The sequence below is a fragment of the Euleptes europaea genome, chromosome 7 (genome assembly GCF_029931775.1).
Source record: "Euleptes europaea isolate rEulEur1 chromosome 7, rEulEur1.hap1, whole genome shotgun sequence".
NCBI classification, from domain to species: Eukaryota; Metazoa; Chordata; class Lepidosauria; order Squamata; family Sphaerodactylidae; genus Euleptes; species Euleptes europaea.
In genome coordinates, this window is record NC_079318.1 from 81,038,701 (window position 1) to 81,055,043 (window position 16,343).

At 46.2% G+C, this 16,343-nt stretch overlaps 1 protein-coding gene across 1 annotated transcript in view; it reads left to right on the plus strand.

The window, feature by feature from the left end:
- Positions 1-16,343, plus strand: part of MAP4K2 (mitogen-activated protein kinase kinase kinase kinase 2) — a 149,875-nt gene that overhangs the window by 25,028 nt on the left and 108,504 nt on the right. The window contains exons 9-19 of the mRNA XM_056853884.1: positions 3,164-3,295; positions 6,470-6,532; positions 8,410-8,491; positions 10,199-10,306; positions 11,555-11,633; positions 12,636-12,694; positions 12,837-12,880; positions 13,254-13,292; positions 13,926-13,962; positions 14,053-14,224; positions 15,477-15,589. Coding sequence (XP_056709862.1) covers positions 3,164-3,295; positions 6,470-6,532; positions 8,410-8,491; positions 10,199-10,306; positions 11,555-11,633; positions 12,636-12,694; positions 12,837-12,880; positions 13,254-13,292; positions 13,926-13,962; positions 14,053-14,224; positions 15,477-15,589 — 928 coding nt within the window. The remainder of the gene's footprint in view (positions 1-3,163; positions 3,296-6,469; positions 6,533-8,409; positions 8,492-10,198; positions 10,307-11,554; positions 11,634-12,635; positions 12,695-12,836; positions 12,881-13,253; positions 13,293-13,925; positions 13,963-14,052; positions 14,225-15,476; positions 15,590-16,343) is intronic.

Genomic DNA, 16,343 nt, shown 5'->3' on the forward strand with positions numbered 1-16,343 from the left:
GGTGCCTGCCCTTAATCCATACCCTGTAGTGTCTATCAAAGACTGCATCAGCTTAACTAAACTTAGCACCCACGTGTGATCGGCCAAAGGCATATCCTAGTCTCTGCCCATCAATAATTGAGTTTGCATCTGTTGCCAAGATGTGTATCAAGTAGAGTCAAGGGACAATCACTTTTGACAGCCAGCAGTTCTGATAAGCTGGCTTTATTAATCTCCCCGTTTTTTTCTGCCACTACTGGGAACTTGAGGAGCCCCGTGGCGCAGAGTGGTAAGCTGCAGTACTGCAGTCAAAAGCTCTACTCATGACCTGAGTTCGATCCCGACGGAAGTCGTTTTCAGGTAGCCGACTCAAGGTTGACTCAGCCTTCCCTTCCGAGGTCGGTAAAATGAGTACCCAGCTTGCTGGGGGTAAAGGGAAGACGACTGGGGAAGGCACTGGCAAACCACCCCCCAAACGCAGTCTGCCTAGTAAACATCGGGATGTGACGTCACCCCATGGGTCAGGAATGACCTGGTGCTTGCACAGGGGACCTTTACCTTTACCTTTTAATGGGAACTGGTACTAACTAGCATTTCCATAGATCCTTGAATTCCAGTGGCCTTCTAGCTGCATACACCATCACAAGTGTGATTTTTCCAATCTATTTACAGTTCCTCTTTCTTGTTTGAAGGAGTCTTCCTTCCCGACTGTGTACAGTGACTCAGAGGTCAAGGTGTTGTTTCTCAGTGTATTATGAAACTTTGAGGGTGTCATTGTTTTGCTACCTTCAGTCTTGTTTTGACAGACTTTGCTAATTGTTTTTGTCTGAACTTCCTGGCATTCCAAAGTGCTTCTTGAACAGTCGCCATTAATTAAGTTCTCGCTTGCAACATTTTGTGGTAGAGTTAAGGGATCGGATCCCGCAATCTGGATGCAAGGATGACAGATCTTTCTTGTGTTTCCCCCAGCAGTCCTTTCGGACTCTTCACAAGGGTATTCCTGAGGTTGTGGAACCTGTGTGGACTGACAACCATGTGGGGCAGGAAGCTGTACCGGGGAGGGGGCAGGGGGCAAAATGGCCCCCTCTCTCTTCCATCACTTGGGGAGGGAAACATGGGAAAGGTCCAAGCTCAAACCTGGGGCCGTATCAGAAAAAGCTGTTCGTATGACTTCGGGATCCCATGTCTCATCACTGCTTTTTTGTTGTTGTTGAATACTCTCTAGCTTGTGTCTTCAAACACTTCGCACTGATGACTAAAAACACATGTCGCGTTGGCAGCATATGCTCCAAAAATCTCTATGCTACATTCAGATGGTTATTGAAACAAATTATTTTGGGTGTTGGTAAATTGGTTTCTGTTTTGCACCTCGTATGCTGACTGCAACACTACTGTGGTACTCTTAAACATTAAATATACCATTTAATTAAATGTATGTATAGCTGAATGCAGAGTTTGGGGGGGGGTTGCCTCTTAACTTTGTCATCCACACGGTTACATACCATTGCATGTGAATTGGATTACAGTGGGGTGATAAGAGCCAGCGTGGTGTAGTGGTTAAGAGCGGTGGTTTGGTGCGGTGGAGTCTGATCTGGAGAACCGGGTTTGATTCCCCACTCCTCCACACGAGCGGCAGACGCTAATCTGGTGAACTGGATTTGTTTCCCCGCTCCTACACACGAAGCCAGCTGGGTGACCTTGGGCTAGCCACAGCTCTTAGAGCCCTCTCAGCCCCACCTACCTCACAGGCTGTCTGTTGCGGGGAGGGGAGGGGAAGGTAATTGTAAGCTGGTTTGCTTCTTCCTTAAGTGGTAGAGAAAGTCAGCATATAAAAAACCAACTCTTCTTCTTCTAAGAGCCAGACTTCTTAAAATTCATTTATAACACTGTATTCCTTATGGTCTGCTTTGACCATTCTTTCTCGGTGAATAGATGCTGCCATTTTGTTTTCAAGGGACTGAAGTACAGTGTGGTATATATTAGCTTTGAATTCTGCAGATCAAAAACTGTCTTTTTTTTTTTAAGTCTGGTGGATTTTACCCTAAAAAGGTTGCCGGTGTGATGTGGTGGTTAAGAGTGTTGGACTGGTTATCTGAGACACCTGGGTCTGAATCCCCACTCATGCCATGGAAGCTCACTGGGTGGCCAGTCACACACTCTCAGCCTAGTCTACCTCACAGGGTTGTTGTGAGGATAAAATGGAAGAGAGAACAATGTAAGCTGTTTTGGGCCCCCATTGGGGAGAAAGGCAGGGTACAAATAAATAAGTAAATAAAACACCTAGAGGTCCCCAATAGACAGTTGGACATTGACAAACCTCTAGAAGGCAGTTTGTCAATGTCCAACTGTCTACTAGGGACCTGCTGGGATTCTGCCTTGACATTTCCACTCTGCGCCTCCATAATTTATTTTCTTTTTAAAATGAATGAGTGTCTAGCGTAGGTAAAGACAAGTAAAACATATAGAGCAATGGGGGTCAAATCAGATGCGGCTTTCCTAAATATATTTTTCTGTCTTAAAAAATGCTCATCTGTAATTACACAGCCAAAGACAGCTGTGCATATTGCTGATTGGCTGGAGTCTGTAACATCACCCAAAAATCTTTCCTCTATGTCCAGAAAAGTGGTTTTTTTTTCTAATTCCAATTATAATAGGGCAACAAATGAACAGATGGATGTACATGTTATGCTTAAAAAAAACAGGCTTCCTGAAAGGGAATGGAGGGTGTATAATAGATAGTTGTGAAGGTGAAAGGAAGACCAGTTCAGCTGTGGCAGAGAGACCCCCAGTGCGTTCTCTGTTCATAATATGCCTGTCTTGACCCTAAACATCACAAGCCAAAAACTTCCCTAAGCTTCCTGGATTCTGTCATAGTTCTCTGACATCTTTATACAATTGTTACTTCCTGAATCCAGTGCTTGGGAACCATGATGGGTTAGACATGTTAGAGTGTGTAACAAAAATATGTCCTGAGTGTACTTCTTCAAAGGAAACTCACCCAGCAAGGGATGCTTTGAAGATCTCACCCCAGGAGAAATTGGTAGTGAAGTATCTGGGAGCGTTTGGCAAAAGAGAGGACCGAGGAGGTGGGGGAAAGTGTTTTCTGTGGCGTTCAGCTGGGCTGCACATCTCTTGTGCTACTATCCTTCCTTCCCCACATTCACCATCTGGTTCCCTGTCCCAGGATGGCGCCAGAAGTGGCTGCGGTGGAGAAGAAGGGTGGCTACAACCACTCGTGTGACATCTGGGCCCTTGGCATCACAGCGATAGAACTGGCTGAGCTCCAGCCCCCCCTTTTCGACCTGCATCCTATGAGGTAAAATCACATCCCACTCAAAATTAGCTCGTTAGAGGGTGGGGTTGCCAGCTCAGGGCTGGGAAATACCTGGAGATTTTGGGGGTGGAGCCTGAGGAGGGTGGGGTTTGGGGAGGGACTTCACTGGAGTATAATACCACAGAGTTGACCTTTCAAAGTGGCCATTTTCTCAAGGTGAACTGATTTCTGGAGATCGGTTGTAATAGTGGGAGATCTCTCAACTCCACTTGAGTCCTTACCAGGAGTGGAAGGAACTCAGCATCTTACCCCTCTGGGGAAGTATTATGCACTTTATTCTGGAAAAGGTTATTCTTTGAAACCTGATATCATGGATGTTGATATAGGATTGCATGCATTGCATCTTTTGAAGAACTGATGAAGAACTGAGCCCTTGTGCTCCGAAACGATCGTATTCTCCTTGACTGTTCATCTTGCAGCATCTGTTTTGAGAAAAGACCAAGATAGTTATTTCAAAGGACTTACTTGATACTTACCTGATAGAATTTATATTTCAGATTAATTGTGGCATTTTTGCACATCCACTGTTGTACTGAATGTATTGTGGTTGGTGGTTTCATTACCACATACTGTAAAGTGTATATGTAGCTATAATATATTGGCATTGTTATCATGGTTTTCTCATCCTCCTGATAATAGTACAGAGGTGTCTTTTTTCTCCTTTACCACCTGAAGGTTGGCAACTCTATTTGGGGGCCTGTCAGGTATTTTGCACAATTTGGCTGCCCTGCCTCTGTGGAATGAGTGAGGTACAAACCTTGGAAAGAAACAAATTCCAGGTTTCCAAAGCACTTTCCAGCCATTGAGGATGTTTAGGGAGAGAAAGTGTGTGTGAGAGAACTTGATTAAACTAGAGAGGGTTGTGCTTAGAGGCTCCCTTGTCCGGTCTGTCTGTCTCCACCCTTTCAGTTAGGGTTGCCAGTCTCCAAGTTGTTGGGTGGAGATCTCACGGAATTACAACAGATCTCCAGGTTACAGAGATCAGTTCCCCTTGAGAAAATGGCTGCTTTGGAAGGTGGACTCTATGGCATTATTCTCCATTGAGGTCCTACCCTCCCCAGGCTCCAACCCGAAAATCTCCAGGAATTTTCCAACCCAGAACTGGCAACCCTATTTCCAAAATCTGTCTGTCTCCTTCCTCAGCTTTGTGAGCTCAGCGCTGCCAACAGATGACAAGAGTAGTTAGTGTACAGTGTAGGAGACCCAGATTCGTTTGGTTGCCAGCCCTGCTGAGACGCCTTGGGCAAGCTGCTGCTGCTTGACCTTGGAAGCGTTCGCACCGATTGGCCTAGAAACCCTCCTTGCCCGTTCGGTAGGGGATAAGTCCAGGCCCATTCAGAGAGGGATGTTTCTCCACAGCTGCTGCCAGTTTCCTTGTAATTCAGGAAGATTGCAGAGGCCTCAAACCAAGCCTTTCCCCTTTGGTCAAAAATATAGGTGCAATACTTTTAATTTCAGGTGGGTAGCTGTGGTACTCCGTACTAGCAGAACAAAATTCAAGTCCAATAGCTCCTTAAAGACCAACCAAATTTTTCAGGGTGTAAGCTTTTGTGAGTCAAACCTCGCTTTGTCAGATACAAATATTTATTTACAATCCAATACAATACCTTTATTGGCATCTTGAAATAGTAAATCACGCCGTACAGACGGCATAAAGGACTAGGATAAAATCATTATTATTATTCATTTAAAAAGATAGTTTATCAATTGGAGTTAAAAGTTTGTGGTGTGTTTGAGCTCTCTTGAATCGAATGATCTTTGGAGATTCTCTCAGTGAGGGCTGTAGCCAAAAAGGAGGCTAAAATATTTATTTAATGTATTTACATTATTTATAGTCCACCTTTCTCACTGGGACTCAAGGTGGATTACACAAAGTAAATCAATACAATCAACAGGATGGGACATCCAATGAACAATACAATTGGATTTGCATTGTGGAAATCTGGAACTAACCAAAAATGAAAGTTCTGGGTATAAGGGCTCATGGATCTTCATCCTCTTTGTATCTGAAGAAATGAGCTTTGACTTGCAAAAGTTTATACCTGGAAATTTTTGTTGGTCTTTAAGGTGTGGCTGGGGTTGAATTTTGTTCCACTTTTAATTTGTAACTCAGTTGCATTTAAAAATAAATAAATTGTGTTTTATTTATTTAGGGGATTTATATAGTGCCTTTCCAAAGACCTTTTCAAGGCAGCTCACAAGTAAAAATAGGATCATAAAACCAACAACGTAAATTATCAATGTTACAAACAAGCCATGGGCATAGAAACAACACTGAGGAAATAATCCTCAAGCTCCAAGCAGACCATAAAAACTGCGCACACGCACGCACACACACACACACACACACATACACACACAAACAAAACCTCCTTAAAAGTATGGGTGAAAAGCAATGTTTTGCCCAGGCACCTAAAGAAACAGTAAGGCAGGAGGGCATTCCAAAGGCAAGGTGCCACCACTGAAAGTGCCCTGTCTCCAGATATCACTCAAACCTCCTCTGCAGGTAAGGGCAAAGAGCAGGACTTGTGAGGCAGGTCTTAAATGGCTGGCTGAAGCAGCAGCAGAGAGAAATTGTAAAATAACTGCACTGGGAGGTCCCTTCTCTACTTACACAGCAGGCTCAGGTTTGCCAGTTTCCTTGGGCCCTTTCACAAAGTCCAAGATGGGTTTGAATGTATGGTGTCTTGGTCAGCCTCTGCTTGGAGGAGCGCCAGGGCAGCAGTGTCCTTCATGCATGCATCGGGGGCAGGAAATGCAAGAAGAGACAGAGATGGGAACAAATCATCTACCTAGGGAGGTGGTGAGCCCCCCCTCACTGGCAGTCTTTAAGCAGAGCCTGGACAAGCACTTGTCAGGGATGCTCTAGGCTGATCCTGCATTAAATAGGGGGTGGCACTAGATGGCCCGTATGGCCCCTTCCAATTCTATGATTCTACTGTCCCCTGACTTTTTTCACCTTTGGTGGCAAGATCATACTTCTCTGCCTCTAGGGCCCTTGCTCGCTGGGGAAAGTCATGAATGCCATCTTGGAACCATACCTGTGACGGCCTTATCCTCATCAGGCCCACAGCACGGCTTTCTGGTTTCCCCTCCCTGTTCGCGGCCATTAGTTAGCCAGTGCAGTGATCATTTCCCCCCCCCCTTTCCTTTCAGGGCCTTGATGATGTTGTCAAAAAGCAGCTTCCAACCCCCCAAGCTAAAAGATAAGGCATGCTGGTAAGTACACATACAGCCACCACTATGGACCTTCTTCAGGCTGCTTTCGCGTGGCGATTTTTCCCTGGGTGGAACTCAGCACACCCTGCTTTGGAGGGGGGCCAGGTGTCTTCAACATGACAACATATTCTTTCAGATCTTGACGTTTGCTCCTGGGGCTTTCTCCTTTCAGCCAAAGCAAAGGAAAATGTCCTTTGCTCCACCTGGAAGGGGGAAATGGCAGGGTGGCAGCATGCAAAGCCTCTGTGTGGAAAATCTGCCTGCACAGCCAGTGTGGTGTCATGGTTAAGAGCAGTGTACTGTAATCTGGAGAACTGGGCTGGTTTCCCCACTCCTCCACGTGAAGCCAGCTGGGTGACCTTGGGCTAGTCACAGTTCGCTCAGAACTCTCTCAGCCCCACCTACCTCACAAGGTGTCTGTTGTGGGGAGGGGAAAGGTAGGTGATGGTAAGCTGCTTTGAGACTCTTTAAAGGTAGATAAAAAGCCAGGTATAAAAAACAACTCTTCTTCTTCTAATCCAGGGAGGGGGCAGAGCTGAGAGCCATCTTCAAAATGGTAGAACATAGCTATGGGTTTTCTGTCCCTTTCAACCCTTTAATGGGCTTTTTTTTTTAAAGTCAGCGGTGGCTTGGCTCAGCTATGAAGGCAGAGAGCAGCTCGCTGAGTTGCGAGGGAGCTGGCAAGATCCCCATCTCGTTGGCACTTCTGTGCTGATTCCATGGAGGGGCAGAGTGTGTGAACCCTGTTGTCACCCACATCCGCCCCGCTTGCTGCTGTGCCCATAGCAGGGGTAGCTTTTCCTGCCACCATGTGGAAACAGCCTCTAATGCCCCTTTTGGGCAACAGCTAAAGCACTGCCCGCCAGCAGTCTGCTGGCCAGTTTCTGGTAGACAACATTAGTGTCTACTGGTTGCTGAGATCCATGCAAGCATTGCTGGATCTGGCGAGATGCTTCTTGTGTGCTTAACAACGCAGACTGAATGCAGATGAACCCTGCCTTACCTCTGAAGAGAATCCGAGTCTCTCAGTGGCCTAGATACTGGGAGTTCCACATCTGGAGTTATCAAGCATTTTCCTTTTGTAAATAGCAGCTCTGGGTGAGCCCAGTTAGAATTAGGGCTACGTAGGGAGATAGGATTTAATACTGATCATCCCCCTTCCAATTTTGAAACAGCTCTGCAGAGCTACTATTTGTGCCGCTGGAGCAAGCGCACGTCGCATTCTGAATCTTTTTACCAGTGGGGCAAACTTCTACTCGGTGGGCTGTTTCAGATCAAAAAAATGGAGGGCCTTTACCTTGTTACGCTGCAATGCTCTCCCTTCAGCTATAATGGAAGGCAGATACAAGAAGATCCCCTATGGTGAACGTGTATGCCCTTGTTCTGATGGGAGTATAGAGACCCTTGAACATGCCATTTATGACTGCAAAGTTTATAATAAAATAAGAGAAGACATTTCCCTTGTAATAGCTGACCACTCAGGGAGCACTAGAGCGACTCGCCTTTCTAACTTGCTCTCAGTTAAAGACACTGAGCTAACTTTTAAAATGGCCAAATTTGGATGGCGAATTATGAAGGCTAGACGAGCATGGGTCGACCCCCCCCCTTCAGAATTGCGCTCTTAGTTGTGAACTGTAGTAATGCGAAAATAACCATGCAAGACAGACTTCCTGTGGCTTAGAGATCTGAGGACCTGGTTTCATGTGGCTAGTGGAGAAGTGTCTATTCGCTTCATTAGCAGCAGGTGATCTCCTAAAACCTGCAATACAGCACGTGTTGGGGGCAAAGGGTCTCAGTTATCTAGAAGAAAAGTAGACCTATAAATAGCAAATGGGCATCTCTCATTTGATTTTTCCTCTCCCCTGTGTCCCTTGCAGGTCTGCAGATTTTCATCATTTCCTCAAACTGGCCCTGACCAAGAACCCCAAGAAGCGCCCCATGGCAGAAAAGCTCCTGCAGGTGGCTGAATGGAAGACCCCATTTCATTAGGATGGCCAGATCCGGGGGGCAGGAGGGCAGAATGAATCTTTAAAGTATCCACCAAGATAATATCCTTCTAGAGAGTGGCAAGATTTCTGTTCAAATGAAGGGAAATAAGATTAGTAATACAGATCATTTATAGTGAAGAAAGTTAAAATAGTCTTGAATGTTTTAAAATCTCTGTTTCTTGGGACAGAAAACAGTGTTCCACTTCACATGTATCGGTTGTTTACCCCCAGCAGCTGGGTTTTTTAAAAAGTGATTTGTCAGTTAAACGTAAGATGGCTTCTTGCTTGTGGCAGAGATGAAGCTAGGAGAATGCTGGGGAATCGGGAATGCTGTAGACATAGTTTATCTAGATTTCAGTAAGGTTTTTGATAAGGTTCCACATAGTATTCTAGTTGACAAATTGGGAAAATGTGGGTTAGATCCTATTATTGTTAGATGGATCTTCAACTGGTTGACAGATTGTACCCAAAGAGTGGTAGTTAATGGTTCCTCATCCACTTGGAGAGAAGTGACTAGTGGAGTTCCTCAGGGATCTGTGCTGGGCCCTGTGTTGTTAAACATCTTTATAAATGATTTGGATGAAGGAATAGAGAGGATGCTTATTAAATTTGCAGACGATACTAAATTGGGAGGGGTAGCAAATACGGTAGAAGACAGAGCCAAGATGCAGGATGGTCTTGACAGGCTGGAGAAATGGGCTAGAACTAATAAAATGCACTTTAACAAAGACAAATGTAAAGTTCTGCATTTAGGTGGGAAAAATCAAATGCATAATTATAGGATGGGGGAGACTTGTTTAAGCAGTAGTGTGTGTGAAAAGGATCTTGGGGTCTTAGCAGACCAAACACTGAACATGAGTCAGCAGTGTGATGCTGTAACTAAAAAGGCAAATGCAGTCTTGGGCTGCATCAACAGAAGTATAGTGTCCAGATCACGCGAAGTGATGGTATCGCTTTACTCTGCTCTGGTTAGACCTCACCTAGAGTACTGTGTTCAGTTTTGGGCACCTCAGTTTAAGAAAGATGTAAACAAGCTGGAACGTGTCCAGAGAAGGGCAATAAAGATGGTGAGGGGTCTGGAGACCAAGTCCTATGAGGAAAGGTTGAAGGAGCTGGGTATGTTTAGCCTGAAGAGGAGAAGACTGAGAGGCGATATGATAACCATGTTCAAGTACTTGAAGGGCTGTCATATAGAGGAGGGTGCCGAGTTGTTTTCTGTTGCTCAAGAAGGTCGGACCAGAACCAACAGGTTGAAATTAAATCAAAAGTTTCCTTCTAGACATTAGGAAGAATTTTCTAACAGAGCAGTTCCTCAGTGGAACAGGCTTCCTCAGGAGGTGGTAAGCTCTTCTTCCCTGGAGGTTTTTAAGAAGAGGCTAGATGGCCATCTGTCAGCAATGCTGATTCTGTGACCTTAGGCAGATGATGAGAGGGAGGGCATCTTGGCCATCTTCTGGTCACTAGGGGTGTGGATGGGGGAGGTAGTTGTGAATTTCCTGCATTGTGCAGGGGGTTGGACTTGATGGCCCTGGTGGTCCCTTCCAACTCTATGATTCTATGAGAGAATTACAAAATGGTTGCCATGGTTGTGGGAGGGTGATTTGAGTGTTCCAAAGAGGCAAGTCTGGGGGGGTCCTTCAGCCCTCTTCTCTGCTCACGCTGTCTTCTTGCCCACCAGCATCCTTTTGTCTGCCAACCTCTCGCCCGCCTGTTAGCCATTGAGTTGCTAGACAAAGCCACAAATCCTGACTTGGCATCTGCTCCCCTGGATGATGGAGATTTTGAGGTAACGGTCTTGAAAGAGGAAGCGTGGGAGAGGCAAGTGTCGATGTTTATTAGGTTCCGGACAGATAGAAGAAATTTGTTTTTTTGACACAATGCATATTTGACTTCTGGAATTCAGTGCTACAAGTTGTGGCCCCTTAAAAGTACGTAGTTAAAAAAAATTAGGCTGGGACAAATTGTTGGAAGGTGATCGAACTATGCATGTTTGTTGGGGGGATACCTAAATAGAACCTTCATGTACAGAGGCAGCATATCTCTGAATGTCAGGTGCCAAGAACCAACAGGGAAAGACTGCTGTCTTCATGTCCTTGCACACTTCTCAGGGGCACCAAGCGAGCCCGTGCTAGAAACTGGACGGCTGAGTTGATGGGCCTTTAGTTTCAAGATAGACATCAAGGCTAGGATGCTGTGCCTTTGTTCTGTGTGTACTTCTCTTTGGCCATTGTGGATCTGATCTGTATTGAGCAAGGAACTCTTCAGTCTGTCTGCCAGCCCACCAGCCCACACAAGGACTAGAAGCGTGTTTGTGTAGTGGGGTTGAGAAACCTCACATGGACACATTAAGCTGCGTTATACTGAATCAGACCCTTGGTCCATCAAAGTCAGTATTGTCTACTCAGGGTCTCAGGCAGAGAAAGGTCTTTCACATCACCTACTTGCCTAGTCCCTTTAACTGGAGATGCCGGGGATTGAACCTGGGACGTTCTGCATGCCAAGCAGATGCTCGACCACTGAGCCACAGCCTCTCCACCTCATTTGTGCCTTGAGGTTTTTAGATTCGTAGACTGGTCAGGAATTAGTGATTCAGTATTAAACAAATATCGCAAGAGCTTTTTGTGTGAGTGATAGAATTGGGTAGGCATGTTTTCTTTATATGGTCTGGGGAGGTGTACGGAGTCCAAAACCACTGTATATCATGTGGTGCTTCCTCACAAGCATCCCGAAAACTCTACCTCCCCCCAACATGGAGACATGTTTTTGCTGAGAATAAAAGTGCATCAGCCATGATGGATACAGGATTGTTGCCAATTTCACTTTTGTCCTGTTCCTCCTTTCAGAGACTGGGCAACTTGTATGTTTCCTAGATAAAGGAGAGAGAGTTTGGGGTCACTGCCTGCTGTCTAGCACTGCTGGCCAGTGCTACTAACAGGAAGACAAACGTGATGGGCTTTTATACTGATTTTTTGCAGGGCTGATCATGTGTGCATGTCTGTTTAAATATATATATGTATATATATTGTCCATTCAGGCTTATGAAATCTTTCCTGACAAAATCCGTTCGCATCGGCAGCACGAGCAAGTTGAAGGCACCCTCGCAGAGATCCAACGTGAGTTGTCCTGCCGTGTCTCCTCCCTCACCTGCATGGTAGTTTCCAGAGTTAACCATCTTATCCTGCCCTACCAACACCCGCCCCCCCCGGATCTCCTGACTTTGCCTCCCTTGTCTCCTCTGTAATTGCTGATGGGCATACATGGGGCTTGTGCTCCCGCTGCTGTTAAAGCACTTGGGTCCTTCCAGACAAAGACAGGAGTCTCCAGAGGAAGCATGTAGGCTGTAGTTGGTCAAAGCTCTCTCTGGAGATGGTAAGGCACAAGCCAGGACCTGGGCGTCCTGCCTCTTGGAAAGACTGAAGCACTGTGGTTCTATTTAAGGGTACATTGCAGTTATCCTTCACATGTGAGTGTTAGCAGGTGCTTGTGGAACTCCCTGTCCCAGGATGTGGTGATGGCTGCCAACTTGGAAGGCTTTAAGAGGGGAGTGGACATGTTCATGGAGGAGAGGGGTATTCATGGCTGCTAGTAAAACTGGATACTAGTCATGATGCATACCTATTCTCTCCAGGATCAGAGGAGCATGCCTAATATATTGGGTGCTGTGGAACACAGGCAGGATGCTGCTGCTGCAGTGGTTTTGTTTGTGTGCTTCCTAGAGGCACCTGGTTGGCCACTGTGTGAACAGACAGGTGGACTTGATGGGCCTTGCTCTGATCCAGCATGGCTTTTTTTAATGTTCTTTTATACATGCCCTACTCCTTGTGCTCACAATGGGTAGCCATCTTAGTCTCTCTGTAGCTGTAGAAAAGAGCAAGAGTCCAGTAGCACCTTAAAGACTAACAAAATTTCTGGTAGGGTGTAAGCTTCAGAAGAAGTGAGCTGTGACTCACAAAAGCTCATACCGTACCAGAAATTTTGTCGGTCCTTAAGGTGCAACTGGACTCTTGCTCCTTGTGCTCAGGCAGAGTGTTATGTAAATAGAGCCAAGCACTAGATCTTGAAGGGGGAGGGGAGCCTCTTTCTGAGTGGATGGCTGACTTTTTCTTCTTTTCCAGTGAATCAGGTGAAATTTGGTCCCTTGCTGAGGAAAGAAACAGAACCTTGGTGCAGTCTGGTAAGTGTGTGTGTCCGTGTGTGCATCGATTTGGTTGTTCCTTGTACCAGCATTCATGGGGCACTGGGATGCTGGCTGGGGTGTGTGTGGAGTCATTTCATTCTAGACTTAAAACTTGCTGACATGTCTTGTTTGTTTGCAGAAGGAGGAGGAAGAGGAGAACTGGATGCTGTTAGGAGATGGAGAGTAAGGAACTGGTGGTGGTGGGAAGAAGCCTTGAAAGGTTGGAGGGAGGCTGACCTTTTCTTTTTCCCATTGCTGTGAATAGAAATGCTGCCTTTTGTTTCCTGTCTTGCACAAGTTGTAGAGCTTACACAAATTCTGCCGTTGCAGTTTTCCCCCTCAGGCAGAAAGCGGATTTTTTTCAACTATGTCTTTTTAGTGATTAGGGACACAGGGACCCTTCCAATGAAGGGTGGTCATCTTACTGGGAAGGGCACAGAATGCTGTGGGTCAAAGTTTGGGTGCCTGGCAGGTATGAGGGGGGGAAGAGAACCAGACTTCCTGAGTAGGTGATGGGTTAGTCAATACTTCTGCACTGTCTTGTCTTCTTCCCTAGGAGTCTCCTTCAATCTGTGGAAGAAGCGCTTGAGGAAAGGTAAGCTAAGGAGAGGGAAGGGGGAACAAGGAGGCTTTATTTCCCTCGGTGTTTCCCCTTTTTGGTAGGGGCACCATAGATCACCAAAGACCTTCTCTTCTCAGAAAGCCTCCCCCAAGCTTACCACTATTGCAAAGTTTTCGCAAGTTTTTTAAAATGGCTTCTTTTATGGCTCTTAATGAGTTTCGGCTGATAGAGAATTGAGGGAGGAGGAAGATGTATGTTCTATTTGGGCAAGGGGGCTTAAGTTCTAAAAGGAAGGTTCATTGTCCTGGAACTCTTCCTTTCAAAGGTGTTGTGGCAAAATACTGTTGCTTGTGGTGATCAGGGAAAGGTACTCTGGCACGTTGTGCATGCTCAAGACTGCTTTGCCTATTCCAGGATTGAGCTCGGGCGTGGAAAACAGATTTGTTCTATCCACCCACTTTCGTCCCACCCTTCCTCCAAGGAGCTCAGGAGGGGTTCACGTAGTTCTCCTCCTCCACCAGTTTAATCCCTACAACCTGTGAGGTAGATCAGACTGAGAGTGAGTGACTGGCCCAAGGAGAGCTGCATGGGGATTTGAACCCAAGCGTTAAATATGCATCTTCAGATGTCTTTTTTTTGTTTGTTTTGTTTATTTTTCACATGCAGGAGCTTAACAATTCGCCCAGCATGTCCCCCACAACAGGTACGTTCCAGCTATCTTAATTCCATCCCTTCCTTTAACCAAACCTTTCTCTTAAATCATCTCTCTCTCTTTTTTTTATTCCTGGTACAGGCCCAGGAGGAGCAGCGGCCCAGTGGTACGGATGAGGGTGACATGGGCACCATCAAGAGAGGGCCTTTCTGGGACTTTCTCAACTTGGAGTTGGCATATAAGGCTCCCTGGGAACTTGAAGAGGGCCCTGAATGCCCAGACTTGGAATGTCACAGAAGTCAGACCCTGCCAGGTAATAGGAAGAAGTGGGCAGTGGGAAGAATGTGCTGTGTTTGGCGCCTCAGCCCATATGAGGTAGGCAGAGAACACAGACGTGGATCTTTGTCTTCCCAGGGTTTCGTGGGTTCTAGGAAACAGAGTAGGACTCTTCTCCTTTGGAGAGTTTATTACAAATTTAACCTGAGCGTATTCTTTGCTTTATTTGATTGGCTTGTGCTTTTAGAAGGAAAAATCTATTTTGAAAGAGTGTAAGCAGTGCTGTAAGAGCCCCGTGGCGCAGAGTTGTAAGCTGCAGTACTGCAGTCCAAGCTCTGCTCACGACCTGAGTTAGATCCCGACGGAAGTCAGTTTCAGGTAGCCGGCTCTAGGTCGACTCAGCCTTCCATCCTTCTGAGGTTGGTAGAATGAGTGCCCAGCTTGCTGGGGGTAAAGGGAAGATGACTGGGGAAGGCACTGGAAACCACCCCGTAAACAAAGTCTGCCTAGTAAACGTCAGGATGTGATGTCGCCCCACGGATCAGGAATGACCTGGTGCTTGCACAAGGGACTTTTACCTTTACCTTTTTAAACAGTGCTCTGGGGAGGTTGATGGCACATGCACTAACCAGTTAGTGTATGCACAGCTGGTCTTTGCTGTGTGTGGGTTTCAGCAGAAATCCATGCTCCTTCCAATCCAGGTCTGTTTCCTCAATTTAAAAAGACGAGAGAATCCTCCCCCCACCCCGCACCACAACAGGAATTATTCATCAGCAATTTAACCACTGATATAACTTCGCTGTTTTATTCCTTTTCCTGCTCTGTAGACTGGACTATCCACTTTTTCAAAAATATTCATTTAAATGTGTGTTCTGCATTTTTTTCCTTAAAAAAAAAAGGAAAATCCATTTTAAAAGAGCTGCAAAGTTGCTCAGGGAAATGGGGTATGAAGGTGGGTTGGTGACTGTACAAGTACTAGCCAATCAGCTCTGGGTACATCTGGCTTCTTGCAGCCTAGCAGAATGGGTTTTCCCAGAGCTCCGTCCTAGACAGTGAAATGTATGTTCGTGTGCAATGCAGTGAATGCATTTCCATAGTGGCTTCCCTGATCAAGTAAGGTATGTTTTTACCCAACCTCACACATGCAAAGCACGTGGTCTGCCCCTGAGCCCCTTGGAATTCTGTTTTTGTGTTAGTAGGATATGGGGGAAAAATTAGTAGGCAGAATCCTGGAATTCTGCTCCAGGTTGACTGCTTTATTTTTTGACGGGTCATCTCTGTGTCCCCAGATCGAACAGAGTTGAATAATGCTCCAGATTCTGTGGCATCCGGCTCTCTGCAACCTGCAGATTCGCTCCTGTCCACAGAGTGGGCTACCATGAAGAGGAAAGAAGAGGCTACCGTGAGTGCAGGGAAGGGGGTTCTTCCTTTAAGACTCCAAGCAAAGAGGCCACAGCACAGATGGGAAGCAGGAGGAGAAAGATCATTAAGGCCCCTCCCAGGAGTCAGGGCATCTAGGTTTTATAGGATAATATTAGCAGAATGACATGGGGGGTGGGGTGGGCTCCCGTGGTCTGCACTGAAATCTGGGAAGTGAGTGAGGTATGGTGGGGTGCAGAAAAAGAATGGGCTGGGAGGTAGGACCAGCTGGATTATTGCCCTGGCTGTAGGAATGGGGATGCAATCTAGTGGAGATGCACCCCTTACCTTTAATTGAGAGGTCATACAATCATAGAGTTGAAAGGGACCACCAGGGTAATCTAGTTCAACCCCTTGCACAATGCAGGAAATTCACAACTACCTCCCCGCTCCACACCCCTAGTGACCAGAAGATGGCCAAGATGCCCTCCCTCTCATCATCTGCCTAAGGTCACAGAATCAGCATTGCTGACAGATGGCCATCTAGCCTATGCTTAAAAAACTCCGGGGAAGGAGAGTTTATCACCTCCCGAGGAAGTCTGTTCCACTGAGGAACCGCTCTAACTGTTAGAAAATTCTTCCTAATGTGTAGACAGAAACTCTTTTGATTTAAGTTCAACCCGTTGGTTCTGGTCCGACCTGAGGCAACAGAAAAAAAACTCCGCAACCATCCTCTACATGACAGCACTTCAAGTACTTGAAGATGATTATCATATCCCCTCTCTGTCTTCTCCTCT